Source organism: Oncorhynchus mykiss, chromosome 30, assembly GCF_057628025.1.
Source record: "Oncorhynchus mykiss isolate SJ-2025 chromosome 30, ASM5762802v1, whole genome shotgun sequence".
Lineage (NCBI taxonomy): Eukaryota > Metazoa > Chordata > Actinopteri > Salmoniformes > Salmonidae > Oncorhynchus > Oncorhynchus mykiss.
Genome location: NC_143051.1, coordinates 9,970,956 through 9,988,419, shown reverse-complemented (window position 1 = coordinate 9,988,419; position 17,464 = coordinate 9,970,956). Strand labels below are relative to the sequence as shown.

Here is a 17,464-nt window from a genome sequence, read left to right as displayed (position 1 = left end):
CCCCTTCATTTTCCTACATACTTTCGGGAATCCACTTTTATGTGCCAGAAAGTGATTGTATAGTATGTGGCTGTGTGTGTGTGTGTAAATATATATATCCTCCCTTCCCCTCCCAGTCCCGGCGGGTCATAAGGGCGGGGCGTCGCCGGGCTCCCTACAGCGTTCCCGTAGCGATGTAGATGTTAATGCGGCAACGGTTGCTAAGCAGCGGCACATCGGGCAGGTGGGGCCAGTGAGACTGACCCCCGGCTCCTACTCCTCATTGGGTAAGAAAGCTGTCAATCAAACCAGACAGCCAACCAATCAGACAGGCAGTTTAGACATGAGTCTGAGTGACAGACAGCTGACTGATATGGTCTATCAAATAATCAAGCACGCGCGTGCACACACACACACACACACACACACGGGTATGGTGCTGAATGTTAAAATTATTTCCTAGTGCTTTTGGGACCTGGGCTGAACATCTTTCTGAATATACTTCCTGCCTCTCTCGTCTCCCATGTTTGTCTGAGTGTGGCTCTGTGTGTGCTTGCTGCCTGTATGTGTGTTGTATGTCTGTGTTTGTGTAGATATGTGCTGTCAGTGTGTATTTGTTAGTTGTTCCGCATGATTCACTGTTGGACTATGTTCTGTTACTAACATAGATACTATACCTCTTTCTCCCTCACTGCATCTCTCTCCCTCTCTGCATCTCTCTCCCTCTCTGCATCTCTCTCCCTCTCTGCATCTCTCTCCCTCTCTGCATCTCTCTCCCTCTCTGCATCTCTCTCCCTCTCTGCATCTCTCTCCCTCTCTGCATCTCTCTCCCTCTCTGCATCTCTCTCCCTCTCTGCATCTCTCTCCCTCTCTGCATCTCTCTCCCTCTCTGCATCTCTCTCCCTCTCTGCATCTCTCTCCCTCTCTGCATCTCTCTCCCTCTCTGCATCTCTCTCCCTCTCTGCATCTCTCTCCCTCTCTGCATCTCTCTCCCTCTCTGCATCTCTCTCCCTCTCTGCATCTCTCTCCCTCACTGCATCTCTCTCCCTCTCTGCATCTCTCTCCCTCTCTGCATCTCTCTCTCTCTCATCTCTCTCTCTCTCTCATCTCTCTCTCATCTCATCTCTCTCTCTCTCGCTCATCTCTCTCTCTCTCGCTCATCTCTCTCTCTCTCGCTCATCTCTCTCTCTCTCGCTCATCTCTCTCTCTCACACTAAAGATGATGCCTCAGATAAAACAGATGGTAAGATCAACTCCTTCACTCCCCCCCCCCCCCCCCCCTCCCCGCTCACTTCATGTTTTTAATTCCACCTTCCTGTGTATTCTGGGAGTGGCCCTGGACAGGAAAGAGTTAACCCTGTAACCATGGCGCCCTCTGCTGTTCCTCTGTACTCTAACATCTCATATTCCATAAATGTGACCGACCGACTCAGTTTGGTCTTCTGCTACACTGAATTTTAGGAACAATGGGAAAGTAATTCTGCTTTTTGATTAACTTGTAACTTCACTTCTGAGAAAATGCCTTTTAAAATGTTTTGGTACACCTACTGGAGAGCTCTTCTTTATCTCCACTCATTCAGCATGGTTCACACCCTCCTAAGCCTTATCCCCAGTACGCTTGTGTACCAAACAACCAAAGGTTTATACTATGGTTTATACTACGTCTTTCGGCATGCCTGTAGACACTTGTCGATAGTGACATCATGAACATTCTATTGTCGTACGACATCAAACTTGTCATTGTCGTTATGAAAAAGTATAAACACAAAAACTACAGGACATCAGCAGCCTTGTGGTGCAAAACGGCATAACTGGTGTATTTTAACACCAATATACCCATCCATTTAAAAATGAATTTAGTATATGTCAATCTAGCAAACCATGGAAACAAAAAGCAAGTTTCTAAACAATGTTTTGGTTCATTTCTAGCTTGTTGGCTAACCTTAAGCTAGCTGGCTAAACTTACGCTAGCTGGCTAACCTTAAGCTAGCTGGCTAACCTTAAGCTAGCTGGCTAACCTTAAGCTAGCTGGCTAACCTTAAGCTAGCTGGCTAACCTTAAGCTAGCTGGCTAACCTTAAGCTAGCTGGCTAACCTTGAGCTAGCTGGCTAATCTTACGCTAGCTGGCTAATCTTACGCTAGCTGGCTAACCTTACGCTAGCTGGCTAACCTTACGCTAGCTGGCTAACCTTACGCTAGCTGGCTAACCTTACGCTAGCTGGCTAACCTTACGCTAGCTGGCTAACCTTAAGCTAGCTGGCTAACCTTAAGCTAGCTGGCTAACCAGTTCAAATAATGACCATATCATATAGCTGACGACGGTCTTCACTTCAGCTAATTTGTATTCAATATTACAGTAAAATAAACTCACAACAAGATCATTGTTTACAAGTTAATTGCGAGCTAATTACAGAAAATAGCGCACGGTTGTGATTGTGACTAAATGAAAGCAGGGCGTTCTACCGGAGAATTTTAGAACTTGGACACTGTCTCGTTGACCTAACGTTATATCCTAATCTGACTTTGGTGCAGGCCATGTTATTAAAGTGACTATGCGTAGATGATACCAACTGAGAGTAGCAGCGGCGTAAAAGAGGGAGGGGGGCAATGCAAATAGTCTGGGTAGCCGTTTGATTAGCTGTTCAGGAGTCTTATGGCTTGGACCTAGACTTGGCGCTCTGGTACCGCTTGCCGTGAGGTAGCAGAGAGAACAGTATATGACTAGGGTTGTTTGAGTCTTTGACAATTTTTAGGGCCTTCCTCTGACACCGCTTGGTATAGAGGTCCTGGATGTCTTGGTGTACTTGGACCATGTTAGTTTGTTGGTGATGTGGACGCCAAGGAACTTGAAGCTCTCAACCTGCTCCACTGCAGCCCCGTCGATGAGAATGGGGGAGTGCTCTGTCCTCCTTTTCCTGTTGTCCACAATCATCTCCTTTGACTTGATCAGGGAGAGGCTGCAGGTAGCTAACGCTAACCAACTACTGTTGGTTCAATATTAGCTAGCTCGCTAACATTAGGCTATAACTAGCAATGCAAATGGCTCTGAGATAAGAATAATATTACTACACAGATCATACACATAACGTTAGCTAGCGAGCCAGCCAGCTAACATTAGCTAGCTAGCTAACAGAAAACGACTTTCTGACAAAATTAGAAACTTATCATATCTAAAAATGTAGCTAGCTACTCTCTTACCCGTGTGCATGGATGAATGCTTCTCCCTCTCTGTCACGGATGCCATTGTTGCCCTTAGTTTGAAGATGTATAAAATACCTGTCTCCGGATTACAACAGCCTTCTGTGTGTTCTCTTTTTCGACTGCCTCCGCAAATTTTCAATCAAACACCAGAATATTCTCCATCTCCTCATCTGTCTTACTCTGCTTCCACCGGACATTCTACTGATTTCAGAACTCAGTCCTCCAACACTAATGCCGTTCTTTGTGATATCTTGAATAATAGCTGAGTTTTAAAGGGATTACCTACACACACTGATCAGCTCATGTTATAGACAGAAGCGTGTTACATGGCAGACCAATCATGAACTCATCTCTAGGCATGTCCAGACCATCCATTATTTCAGCCAGTCATGGCTAGCGGGAAGGTTCCTGGCTTCTTTTTTTCTGGCTAAATCAACTAAGTTCATAATTGTAACAATTTTATTCATATTTACAGATGGCGTACAAGTTTGTTGTTAAGGCACATGAACGTTCACACGTTCCAGAAGGCATTTCTGCAACAAAAAAAACAACAATTTTGATCAAAAATGAATGTTTACGTTCAAATAGCTCTCCTGTGACGTAGTGACGAGCGACTTTACGTTCAAATAACTCTCCTGTGACGTAGTGACGAGCGACTTTACGTTCAAATAGCTCTCCTGTGACGTAGTGACGAGCGACTTTACGTTCAAATAACTCTCCTGTGACGTAGTGACGAGCGACTTTACGTTCAAATAGCTCTCCTGTGACGTAGTGACGAGCGACTTTACGTCTTGTTTCCTGAAATGATTCACAAATTCTACCTCATATCTGGAACTAGAAAGAGAATCCCAAAGTTCTGATTTGATGTTGTTTTAAGTAAAAGTCAGATATTATTTGGGCATTTTAGTCGGCCGAGCTAAATCATATCACATGATCTTGGACCTCTGACACAGACCCCCCCCCCCCCCTCTGTGTCTGACTGTAGGGGTCAGGTCAGTCAATGGTAAGACAGTAGTACTTACTGTAAGTCTAGACTGTAATACAAGTTACTGTTTAGACTAAGTTAGGTGCGTGAGTGTATATAGACTAGTATTTTCCAGTAGTACTTCTCTTACCTTCTCTAGACTAGTGCTTATTGCTTAGTAGTGGAGGGTGGGTGGTCTCTGTTCTATTCAGAAAGTGTGAGAAGAAGAGTGTGTGTCCAGTCAGTGTCCGGTCTAACAGTATGACCTCTGACCTCAGGTCGTCTGAGGACCAAGCAGCCTCTCACCACGGCAACCAGTGCCAGCCACGTGGACTCCCGGGGACGCAGCCGCACCAAGATGGTGTCCCAGTCACAACGTAAGGAGAAACACACACACACACCTTAAACACACACACACACACCTTAAACACACACACACACACCTTAAACACACACACCTTAAACACACACACACACACCTTAAACACACACACCTTAAACACATATACATACATACACACACACCTTAAACACATATACATACATACATACACACACGTTCACACAGCTTTTGAGCCTCAAATGAATACCGCGTCCCTCACACACACACAATGTTCCACTGCTGTGGATGTATAAGTGTATTTGAGCGTGTGTTTGTGTGATGAGTTATTCACGCTCTTTCTGTAGTCGCTGCTGGTATCCCTCATAGTCACATTAAGCTCCTGCACATGTTTTTTTTTTATACCTCTTAGGTTCCTACGAATCAGATTGCACACCAGGTATTGTGTGTGTGTGTGTGTGTGTGTGTGTGTGTGTGTGTGTGTGTTGGTTAGACGGATCCATTATGTTGCTCTCGTGGTCACTGTGTTTTTTTGTGAGACGGGGTGTGTTCTCTGCATGCTTTGTTGTCTCACCACTGATTGTTTTGTTGTTGGTGTGAAGAGTCCAGGTCTGCCAATAGTAATACCAAAACATGACAAAATACAGCAGGAGGAGCTAGCTAACTCTGCACCGGGAGGAGCTAGCTAACTCTGCACCGGGAGGAGCTAGCTAACTCTGCACCGGGAGGAGCTAGCTAACTCTGCACCGGGAGGAGCTAGCTAACTCTGCACCGGGAGGAGCTAGCTAACTCTGCACCGGGAGGAGCTAGCTAACTCTGCACCGGGAGGAGCTGGCTAACTCTGCACCGGGAGGAGCTGGCTAACTCTGCACCGGGAGGAGCTGGCTAACTCTGCACCGGGAGGAGCTGGCTAACTCTGCACCGGGAGGAGCTGGCTAACTCTGCACCGGGAGGAGCTGGCTAACTCTGCACCGGGAGGAGCTGGCTAACTCTGCACCGGGAGGAGCTGGCTAACTCTGCACCGGGAGGAGCGAGCTGGCTAACTCTGCACCGGGAGGAGCGAGCTGGCGAACTCTGCACCGGGAGGAGCTAGCTGGCGAACTCTGCACCGGGAGGAGCTAGCTAGCGAACTCAATCTGCACCGGGAGAAGCTAGCTAGCGAACTCAATCTACACCGGGAGGAGCTAGCTAGCGAACTCACTCTGCACCGGGAGGAGCTGCCTTGCGAACTCACTCTGCACCGGGAGGAGCTGCCTTGCGAACTCACTCTGCACCGGGAGGAGCTAGCTGGCGAACTCACTCTGCACCGGGAGGAGCTAGCTGGCGAACTCACTCTGCACCGGGAGGAGCTAGCTGGCGAACTCACTCTGCACCGGGAGGAGCTAGCTGGCGAACTCACTCTGCACCGGGAGGAGCTAGCTGGCGAACTCACTCTGCACCGGGAGGAGCTAGCTGGCGAACTCACTCTGCACCGGGAGGAGCTAGCTGGCGAACTCACTCTGCACCGGGAGGAGCTAGCTGGCGAACTCACTCTGCACCGGGAGGAGCTAGCTAGCGAACTCACTCTGCACCGGGAGGAGCTAGCTAGCGAACTCACTCTGCACCGGGAGGAGCTGGCTAACTCTACACCGGGAGGAGCGAGCTAACGAACTCACTCTGCACCGGGAGGAGCGAGCTAACGAACAAACTCTGCACCGGGAGGAGCGAGCTAACGAACAAACTCTGCACCGGGAGGAGCGAGCTAACGAACAAACTCTGCACCGGGAGGAGCTGGCTAACTCTGCACCAGGAGGAGCTGGCTAACTCTGCACCGGGAGGAGCTGGCTAACTCTGCACCGGGAGGAGCTAGCTGGCGAACTCACTCTGCACCGGGAGGAGCTAGCTAGCGAACTCACTCTGCACCGGGAGAAGCGAGCTAACGAACAAACTCTGCACCGGGAGGAGCGAGCTAACGAACAAACTCTGCACCGGGAGGAGCGAGCTAACGAACAAACTCTGCACCGGGAGGAGCGAGCTAACGAACAAACTGCACCGGGAGGAGCTGGCTAACTCTGCACCGGGAGGAGCTGGCTAACTCTGCACCGGGAGGAGCTGGCTAACTCTGCACCGGGAGGAGCTAGCTAGCGAACTCAATCTGCACCGGGAGGAGCGAGCTAGCGAGCGAAGTCAATCTGCACCGGGAGGAGCGAGCTAGCGAACTCACTCTGCACCGGGAGGAGCGAGCTAGCGAACTCACTCTGCACCGGCAGGAGCTAACGAACTCACTCTGCACCGGCAGGAGCTAGCTAACTCACTCTGCACCGGGAGATGCTAGCTAACTCATTCTGCACCGGGAGGTGCTAGTTAACTCACTCTGCACCGGGAGGTGCTAGCTAACTCACTCACTCGGTAAGTAGAGTAGATGATGCATCACTCTCAAGAAGCAGTGTGTGGACTACCCCTGACAGGAAAAAAATAAGAGATTCTAGGAACAAGAGATTAACATTGAGAAAATGAAGAATGATGTGGAGATATCTTTGTGCTAGAGAGCTGTGCCGTGGCAGGTTTTGGCTGTGTGTGATTTATATCATTTTTACTTTGAGGTGTTTTTATTTCTTCCATTGTGAAGCTGCTTTGCTTCGTCAGCGATACTGCTGCGTCACACACCGGCTACCCATCATGCAATGCTCTACCGTTCCTCCATCGAGCATCACAGCTGGTTCCGTGTGTGTCAGCCTTCAGTTTATTCAATATTTAATTGATACATTTATTTACGTGTTTGAATCGTGTTCATTGTCGCTCTCATTCTCTCGTCTAGGATCGCTCGGAATGCTCCCATGATGCTCTCTGTGTTCTAAAGCCCATGGTGCTTTGTGCTCTAACACCCGTAACCCATCTTTTTTAACTTCCTGTCCCCGCCTCTGCTCCCTTCCCAACCAATGGTCTTACGGCTCCTCCCCCCTATTTCCAATTCCTCCTCCTCATTGGTGCAGGATCTCAGTCTGCTACCATCGTTGGTGGTAAGAATCTAACGTCTACTACCTGTTACCCTCACCCCCCCTCTCACCTTCACCTGTTCTCGCCCTCCTCCACCCTCACCCCCTCTCTCACCCATCACCTGTTCTCCCCCTCATCCCCTCTCTCACCCTTCACCTGTTCTCCCACTCCTCCCCCCTCACCCCCTCTCTCACCCATCACCTGTTCTCCCCCTCCTCCCCCCTCACCCCCTCTCTCACCCTTCATCTGTTCTCCCCCCTCACTCCCTCTCACCCTTCACCTGATCTCCCCCCTCACTCCCTCTCTCACCCTTCATCTGTTCTCCCCCCTCACTCCCTCTCACCCTTCACCTGTTCTCCCCCTCCTCCCCCCTCACCCCCTCTCTCACCCTTCACCTGTTCTCCCCCCTCCCCCTTCATTTGTTCTCACCCTCCTCACCCCCTCTCTTCCCCTTCATCTGTTCTCACCTTCCCCCCCTTAACCCCCTCTCTCACCCTTCCATCTGTTCTCACCCTCCCCTCTCACCCTCCTCCCTCCTCACCCAAGCTGGTCACCTAAAGCTCCACCCCCTCTCTGGCTGAAGCATGCTGGGACTTTTAGTTCAAACTAAAACATGGCTGTCTGCCTTCTTATGACTCCTTACTCTCTGAGCTGGGGCCTGTGTCTACCTGTTAGGAGGGAGCTGGGGCCTGTGTCTACCTGTTAGGAGGGAGCTGGGGCCTGTGTCTACCTGTTAGGAGGGAGCTGGGGCCTGTGTCTACCTGTTAGGAGGGAGCTGGGGCCTGTGTCTACCTGTTAGGAGGGAGCTGTGTATTCTAGTAGGGTCTGTGTATTCTAGTATGGTCTGTGTATTCTAGTAGGGTCTGTGTATTCTAGTTAGTAGAGTCTGTGTATTCTAGTTAGTAGAGTCTGTGTATTCTAGTTAGTAGGGTCTGTGTATTCTAGTTAGTAGGGTCTGTGTATTCTAGTTAGTAGGGTCTGTGTATTCTAGTTAGTAGGGTCTGTGTATTCTAGTTAGTAGGGTCTGTGTATTCTAGTTAGTAGGGTCTGTGTATTCTAGTTAGTAGGGTCTGTGTATTCTAGTTAGTAGGGTCTGTGTATTCTGTGTATTCGAGTAGGGTCTGTGTATTCTGTGTATTCTAGTTAGTATGGTCTGTGTATTCTGGTATAGTCGTCTGTGTATTCTGGTATAGTCTGTGTATTCTAGTAGGGTCTGTGTATTCTAGTTAGTATGGTCTGTGTATTCTAGTAGGGTCTGTGTATTCTAGTAGGGTCTGTGTATTATAGTAGGGTCTGTGTATTCTAGTTAGTATGGTCTGTGTATTCTAGTAGGGTCTGTGTATTCTGGTATAGTCTGTGTATTCTAGTAGGGTCTGTGTATTCTGGTATAGTCTGTGTATTCTGGTATAGTCGTCTGTGTATTCTGGTATAGTCTGTGTATTCTAGTAGGGTCTGTGTATTCTGCGTGTGTGGTGTTGTGAAATAGATTAATTTGATATGTTTCAGTTGTGTAGTGAAGAGGTTTTTCTCACTCGGGTCACATGACCCGCTCTTTCCATACATTTGACTTTCACACCTGTTCTCGTCTGTCTTTGAGGTAGGACTAGAGGTCGGCCGATTATGATTTTTCAACGCCGATACCGATTATTGGGGGACCAAAACAAGCCGATACCGATTTAATCGGCCAATTTTGTAATTAAATGTTTTTTTGTAATAATGACAATTACAACAATACTGAATGAACACTTATTTTAACTTAATATAATACATCAATAAAATCAATTTAGTCTCAAGTAAATCAGGAAACATGTTCAATTTGGTTTAAATTAATGCAAAAACAAAGTGTTGGAGAAGAAAGTAAAAGTGCAATATGTGCCATGTAAGAAAGCTAACGTTTCAGTTCCTTGTTCAGAACATGAGAACATATGAAAGCTGGTGGTTCCTTTTAACACGAGTCTTCAATATTCCCAGGTAAGAAGTTTTAGGTTGTAGTTATTATAGGAATTATAGGACTATTTCCCTCTATACCATTTGTATTTCATTAACCTTTGACTATTGGATGTTCTTATAGGCACTTTAGTATTGTCAGTGTAACAGTATAGCTTCCGTCCCTCTCCTCGCTAGTTCCTGGGCTCGAACCAGGAACACAACGACAACAGCCACCACCAAAGCAGCGTTACCCATGCAGAGCAAGGGGAACAACTACTAGAAGGCTCAGACCGAGTGACATTTGAAACGCTATTAGCGCGCGCTAACTAGCTAGCCATTTCACTTCGGTTACACCAGCCTCATCTCGGGAGTTGATAGGCTTGAAGTCATAAACAGCGCAATGCTTGAAGCACAGCGAAGAGCTGCTGGCAAACGCACTAAAGTGCTGTTTGATTGAATGCTTACGAGCCTGCTGCTGCCTACCATCGCTCAGTCAGACTACTCTATCAAATCATAGACTTAATTATAACATAACACACAGAAATACGAGCCTTAGGTCATTAGTTTCCGGATTTGACCATATCATCTCGAAAACAAAACGTTTATTATTTCAGTGAAATACGGAATCGCTCGGTATTTTATCTAACGGGTGGCATCCATCAGTCTAAATATTCCTGTTACATTGTACAACCTTCAATATTATGCCATAATTACGTAAAATTCTGGCAAATTAGTTCACAACAAGCCAGGCAGCCCAAATTGTTGCATATACACTGACTCTGCGTGCAATGAACGCAAGAGAAGTGACACAATTTCACCTGGTTAATATTGCAACTCAGGACACGCTAGATAAACTAGTAATATCATCAACCATGTGTAGTTAACTAGTGATTATGATTGATTGATTTTTATAAGATAAGTTTAATGCTAGCTAGCAACTTACCTTGGCTTCTTACTGCATTTGCGTAACAGGCAGGCTCCTCGTGGAGTGCAACGTAATCAGGTGGTTAGAGCGTTGGACTAGTTAACCGTAAGGTTGCAAGATTGAATCCCCCGAGCTGACAAGGTACAAATCTGTCATTCTGCCCCTGTACAAGGCAGTTAGACCATAAGAATGTGTTCTTAACAGACTTGCCTCGTTAAATAAAGGTTAAATAAAGGTTAAATAAAGGTTAAATAAAGGTGTAAAAAACAACAACATTGGCGTCCAAAATGACCGATTTCCGATTGTTATGAAAACTTGAAATCGGCCATTCCGATTAATCGGTCGACCTCTAGTTAGGACATCACAAAACTCAAGCATGTGTAGATCTGTGTCAGTCACAAAGCATTATGGGCCGTGGTATATTGTACTCCATGTCATCATTTGGGAATTAGCAAACGACCCACCGAAATGATGACGGTCCCAAGATGGCCGCCAAAGCTGGTCCTCTGAGTCTGGCTGAAAACAACTCCTAACCCTGGAATCAAAATGGCTAAAGTTCCATGGAGTCCATTCACCATGTTCCTACACACATCTAGTCCCTTCTGATCTGCTAACCAGACCTGGGTCAATAATACACTCAAATACTGTCAAAGACTTTAGTTACACTTGGGAATAATATTTCCAAAAGGTAAAAGCTCCCAAGCTAAGTCAAGCGCACCTCGTACTTCTAAGTGTTTGACGTATGTATTAAATTGAACCCAGATCTGATGCCGACATGGTGATGGTGCTAGGGGATGTTGTTGTGCCGTAGACAACAGGGTCTCATGACCAGTGTGTGTTCTGTGTTTGTAATTCTCCCTCCCTGTCTCTCTCTAGCCGGCAGTCGGAGTGGTTCCCCGGGTCGCGTCCTGACCAGCACCGCTCTGAGTACGCTGGGTTCTGGAGCCCAGAGGGTCCTAGCTGGTGCCGGAGGGAGACGTAGCCGCATCCCCCGCAGCCAGGGCTGCTCACGAGACTCCTCCCCTACACGCCTGTCTGTCGGTGAGTAGAGCTCACACACCCCAAGCCTGTCCCCAAGCCTGTCCCCAAGCCGGTCCCCAAGCCGGTCCCCAAGCCGGTCCCCAAGCCGCCACCGCTTCCTTATTCCACAGGATGTGTTCATTTTTATCTTTGTTATTTCTAAACCAATAAAATCATCCCCTCCCCCATTGTCCTGCTTCTGTTTGTTCCTGCTCACGCCTGATTGGCTAACGCCAAGAGATTGACAGCTCTCTCTCTCTCTCTCACACACACTGCGTTTCTGTGTGCATCTCACTCTGGCCTCCTACCTTTTATCGTTGTCATGACAACTTGATCAATCCCCACCAATCGCATGCTTCCCTTATCACCGCATGGTTTGTGATGATGTCACAGATCAGTCCATTAGTTTCTCCCAACAACTTTGAAAGCAGGAACTCTTTTAATGCTGAACTCTATTTTACTCCCTCTGTCTTTCTCCTCTCCTTCCTCTCCTTTCTCCTCTCCTTCCTGTCTTTCTCCTCTCCTTCCTGTCTTTCTCCTCTCCTTCCTGTCTTTCTCCTCTCCTTCCTGTCTTTCTCCTCTCCTTCCTGTCTTTCTCCTCTCCTTCCTGTCTTTCTCATCTCCTTCCTTTCCTCTCTCTTTCTTCCTTCTCCTCTCCTTTCTCATCTCCTTCCTTCCTTTCTTCCTTTCCTCCCTCTTTCTCTTCCTTCCTTTCTTCCTTTCCTCCCTCTTTCTCCTCTCCTTCCTTTCTTCCTTTCCTCCCTGTCTTTCTCCTCTCCTTCCTTTCCTCCCTGTCTTTCTCCTCTCCTTCCTTTCCTCCCTCTTTCTCCTCTCCTTTCTCCGTCATCTCTAGCTCCCTCCAGTGTTAGTTCCATCTACAAAGCAACGAGCAGAGGAGGTAAGAACTCTCCGACTCATCCCTCTAACAACTCCACCTCTGCCTGCATCCCTCCACCCCTCATCTTCATGTCTCTCTATATACATCCCTCCACCTTTCATCTTCATGTCTCTCTATATACATCCTCCATCCCTCCATCTATATACATCCCTCCACCCCTCATCTATATACATCCCTCCACCCCTCATCTATATACATCCCTCCACCTCTCCATCTATATACATCCTCCATCCCTCCATCTATATACATCCCTCCATCTATATACATCCCTCCACCCCTCATCTATATACATCCCTCCATCTATATACATCCCTCCACCCCTCATCTATATACATCCCTCCACCTCTCCATCTATATACATCCCTCCACCCCTTATCTTCATGTCTCTCTATATACATCCCTCCACCTCTCATCTTCATGTATCTCTATATACATCCTCCATCCCTCCATCTATATACATCCCTCCATCCCTCCATCTATATACATCCCTCCATCTATATACATCCCTCCATCTATATACATCCCTCATCTATATACATCCCTCATCTATATACATCCCTCATCTATATACATCCCTCCATCTATATACACGCTTCCACCCCTCCATCTATATACATCCCTCATCTATATACATCCCTCATCTATATACATCCCTCATCTATATACATCCCTCATCTATATACATCCCTCATCTATATACATCCCTCCATCTATATACACCCCTCCATCTATATACACGCTTCCACCCCTCCATCTATATACATCCCTCATCTATATACATCCCTCCATCTATATACATCCCTCCATCTATATACATCCCTCCATCTATATACATCCCTCCATCTATATACATCCCTCATCTATATACATCCCTCCATCTATATACATCCCTCCATCTATATATATCCCTCCATCTATATACATCCCTCCATCTATATACATCCCTCCATCTATATACATCCTCCACCCCTCCATCTATATACATCCCTCCATCTATATACATCCCTCATCTATATACATCCCTCCATCTATATACATCCCTCCACCCCTCCATCTATATACATCCCTCCACCTCTCCATCTATATACATCCCTCCATCTATATACATTTAGTCAGCCACCAATTGTGCAAGTTCTCCCACTTAAAAAGATGAGACCTGTAATTTTCATCATATGTACACTTCAACTATGACAGACAAAATGAGGGGAAAAAATATCCAGAAAATTACATTGTAGGATTTGTAATTAATTAATTTGCAAATTATGGTGGAAAATAAGTATTTGGTCAATAACAAAAGTTTCTCAATACATTGTGACTGGAGGGATGGATATAGATGGAGAGGTGGAGGGATGTATATAGATGGAGGGATGTATATAGATGGAGAGGTGGAGGGATGTATATAGATGGAGGGATGTATATAGATGAGGGATGTATATAGATGAGGGATGTATATAGATGAGGGATGTATATAGATGAGGGATGTATATAGATAAGGGATGTATATAGATGAGGGATGTATATAGATGGAGGGATGTATATAGATGGAGGGATGTATATAGATGGAGGGATGTATATAGATGGAGGAATGTATATAGATGGAGAGGTGGAGGGATGTATATAGATGGAGGGGTGGAGGGATGTATATAGATGAGGGATGTATATAGATGAGGGATGGAGGGATGTATATAGATGGAGGGATGTATATAGATGGAGGGATGTATATAGATGGAGGGATGTATATAGATGGAGGGATGTATATAGATGGAGGGATGTATATAGATGGAGGGATGTATATAGATGGAGAGGTGGAGGGATGTATATAGATGGAGGGGTGTATATAGATGAGGGATGTATATAGATGGAGGGATGTATATAGATGGAGGGATGTATATAGATGGAGGGATGTATATAGATGGAGGGGTGGAGGGATGTATATAGATGGAGGGATGTATATAGATGGAGGGATGTATATAGATGGAGGGATGTATATAGATGGAGGGGTGGAGGGATGTATATAGATGGAGGGATGTATATAGATGGAGGGATATATATAGATGGAGGGATGTATATAGATGGAGAGGTGGAGGGATGTATATAGATGGAGAGGTGGAGGGATGTATATAGATGGAGAGGTGGAGGGATGTATATAGATGGAGGGAACTTGCACAATTGGTGGCTGACTAAATACTTTTTTGCCCCACTGTACATCCTCCACCCCTCCATCTTCATGTCTCTCTATATACATCCTCCATCTTCATGTCTCTCTATATACATCCTCCACCCCTCCATCTTCATGTCTCTCTACATCCTCCATCTTCATGTCTCTCAAAATACATCTGTCCGTCCCTCCACCTCTCTCGCCAACATTCATCTCACTCTCTCCATCCCCCTCCATCTCTCTCATACCTTTATGTCAGGCTGTTGCTCACCGACTCAAAATACCAGAATCCTCCTCTAACCTCTGAACTCATGGCTGTGTGTCATGGCGAATGGTTGCCATGGTAATCGTGGTGAGAGTTTGCATTTTGCCACTAACCAATTGGCCGCAGATGTGAATGACGCGTCATAGGATCGGTGAAGCTTCATGGGTTCCCCATTACGCTTCCTTAGGCTGTGGTTAACTCTGATTGGTGCATGGGTGTCCTGGCTCTGGCCAATGAACAGTCAGGATGAGCATGATGCTTATTGGATAAAAACGGATCCTCCCCCCTCACCCCCCTCCTTCATCTGCTTCTCATTTCCTCCTCGTGTGTGTGTGTGTGTGTGTGTGTGTGTGTGTGTGTGTGTGTGTGTGTGTGTAAAACAAGCAGTAGGCTTGGGCAGTATCCAGATTTCATACCGGCAATGGACACGAAGCTCTATTTTCAAACCCCACTGACTGAGCCTCTGTAAACCGAAAGGTTAAGAATGCTAACAAGTACTTGTAAAATCACATAGCAAATGCTAACGAGCACATTGCGAACATCTTACGCAGTCTCTGGCATAAACTATTTGCAGAACAGACATCCCAGCTCATAAAGTTATACAAGTAACAAAAAAAATGCTACTCACAGTTTGCTGCACATAACAAATATTAAACAGCAAGGCTGTTGATTCTCTGCTGTTACCAAGAGAAGCTTGATTTAGCAAGAAGCTAACTAGCTACTAAATTAGCAAATCCGTTGCACAACTGCAGAGCATTTAGCTCATTGTAGACAGTTGACTGAATATCTATAAGATATCTAGCTGGCTAACATTTTAGTTGTGATTTCTATACTGTAACTAGATCACCCTGGCGCATGCTGCCTAACAGGAAGTGACTCACAAGGCTCCGATCTCTCGTTGTGTGATTGTAAACAAACAATAATAACAATAATAACATATTGTACAAGTTGACTGCAGGTATTTACTTTAAAGTAGCTACGAATACTCAAATGTATGAAAAAATGAAATAAAAACATCAAATAAATAGTTTTTGACGAAAAACTATCCGGTATACCGCCCAAGCCTAGGGTGAAACATGTCATTTCAGAGCCCAGCAGTCCTGCGCTCTCTAGGGCTGTGTCTCAACAGTCTGTGGCTTTCTCTGTAACACCCTGTACATTATTGAGACTCACCCATCGAGCCGGAAGAGCTGTGCACTTATTCAGTCCTGTCTATCAGTGTCACTCTATCGGTCTCTCTCTCCTCCCCACTCTCTCTCGCTCTTTCCTTTTCTCCTTTGTCCTCTCTGTCTCTCTTTCTGCTTCCCTTACCCTCTTGTCTCCCCCCCGCCCGGTATATTATCATGGTACTGCAGCTCGGGGCAGTCGTATTCCTCGGCCCAGTATGAGTCAGGGCTGCAGTAGGGAGGCCAGCAGAGAGAGCAGCAGAGACACCAGCCCTGTGCGTTCCTTTACACCTCTGGGTGAGTAACACACACATCATCGACACCATGTAGTCACACACACACACACACACACACACACACACACACACACACACACACATCATCGACACCATGTAGTCACACACACAAACACACACACACACACACACACACATCATCAACACCATGTAGTCACAAACACACACACACACACACACACACACACACATCATTGACACCATGTTTTAACACACGAACAAAACCATCATTATGGAACAACAAAACTGACCACCTTGCATACATTTGATCCAACGTCAACACATGCTAGGCTTTGGCGGTCGTTATTAGACTGTGGAGGCTTTGGAGGTCGTTATTAGACTGTGGAGGCAGAGGCTTTGGAGATCGATATTAGACTGTAGAGGCTTTGAAGGTCGTTATTACACTGTAGAGGCTTTGGAGGTTGTTATTACACTGTGGAGGCTTTGGAGGTCGTTATTACACTGTGGAGGCTTTGGAGGTCATTATTACACTGTGGAGGCTTTGGATGTCGTTATTACACTGTGGAGGCTTTGGAGGTCGTTATTAGACTAGACGTAGAGATTTTGGAGGTCGATATTAGACTGTAGAGGCTTTGGAGGTCATTATTACACTGTGGAGGCTTTGGAGGTCGTTATTAGACTAGACGTAGAGGTTTTGGAGGTCGATATTAGACTGTAGAGGCTTTGGAGGTCAATATTAGACTGTAGAGGCTTTGGAGGTCGATATTAGACTGTAGAGGCTTTGGAGGTCGATATTAGACTGTAGAGGCTTTGGAGGTCGATATTAGACTGTAGAGGCTTTGGAGGTCGATATTAGACTGTAGAGGCTTTGGAGGTCGATATTAGACTGTAGAGGCTTTGGAGGTCGATATTAGACTGTAGAGGCTTTGGAGGTCGATATTAGACTGTAGAGGCTTTGGAGGTCGATATTAGACTGTAGAGGCTTTGGAGGTCGATATTAGACTGTAGAGGCTTTGGAGGTCGATATTAGACTGTAGAGGCTTTGGAGGTCGATATTAGACTGTAGAGGCTTTGGAGGTCGATATTAGACTGTAGAGGCTTTGGAGGTCGATATTAGACTGTAGAGGCTTTGGAGGTCGATATTAGACTGTAGAGGCTTTGGAGGTCGATATTAGACTGTAGAGGTAGAGGCTTTGGAGGTCGATATTAGACTGTAGAGGTAGAGGCTTTGGAGGTCGTTATTACACTGTAGAGGCTTTGGAGGTCGTTATTACACTGTAGATTGCATACCCAGACCAGCAGTGCAGGGAGCATGCCTCAACTCTAAGGTAGATTATGCCCAGCCGTTTAGACAACCTGGGCCAGCTGATGGAATACTGTCAGCCG

General features: G+C 46.4%; 1 protein-coding gene across 50 annotated transcripts in view; it reads left to right on the top strand.

Annotated features, from left to right (window-relative positions):
* Positions 1-17,464, top strand: part of LOC110489370 (CLIP-associating protein 2) — a 113,610-nt gene that overhangs the window by 71,685 nt on the left and 24,461 nt on the right. For 19 of the 50 annotated variants that reach the window (XM_036971516.2, XM_090227494.1, XM_090227496.1 and 16 more), the window contains 5 exons: positions 117-266; positions 4,423-4,521; positions 11,191-11,355; positions 12,188-12,232; positions 16,011-16,118. In XM_036971516.2, the coding sequence (XP_036827411.2) occupies positions 117-266; positions 4,423-4,521; positions 11,191-11,355; positions 12,188-12,232; positions 16,011-16,118 (567 nt within the window). Of the gene's footprint in view, positions 1-116; positions 267-1,198; positions 1,223-4,422; positions 4,522-11,190; positions 11,356-12,187; positions 12,233-16,010; positions 16,119-17,464 lie in introns of all 50 variants that reach the window. The other 31 variants (XR_016493493.1, XM_090227497.1, XM_090227492.1 and 28 more) reach the window with 5 other exon arrangements.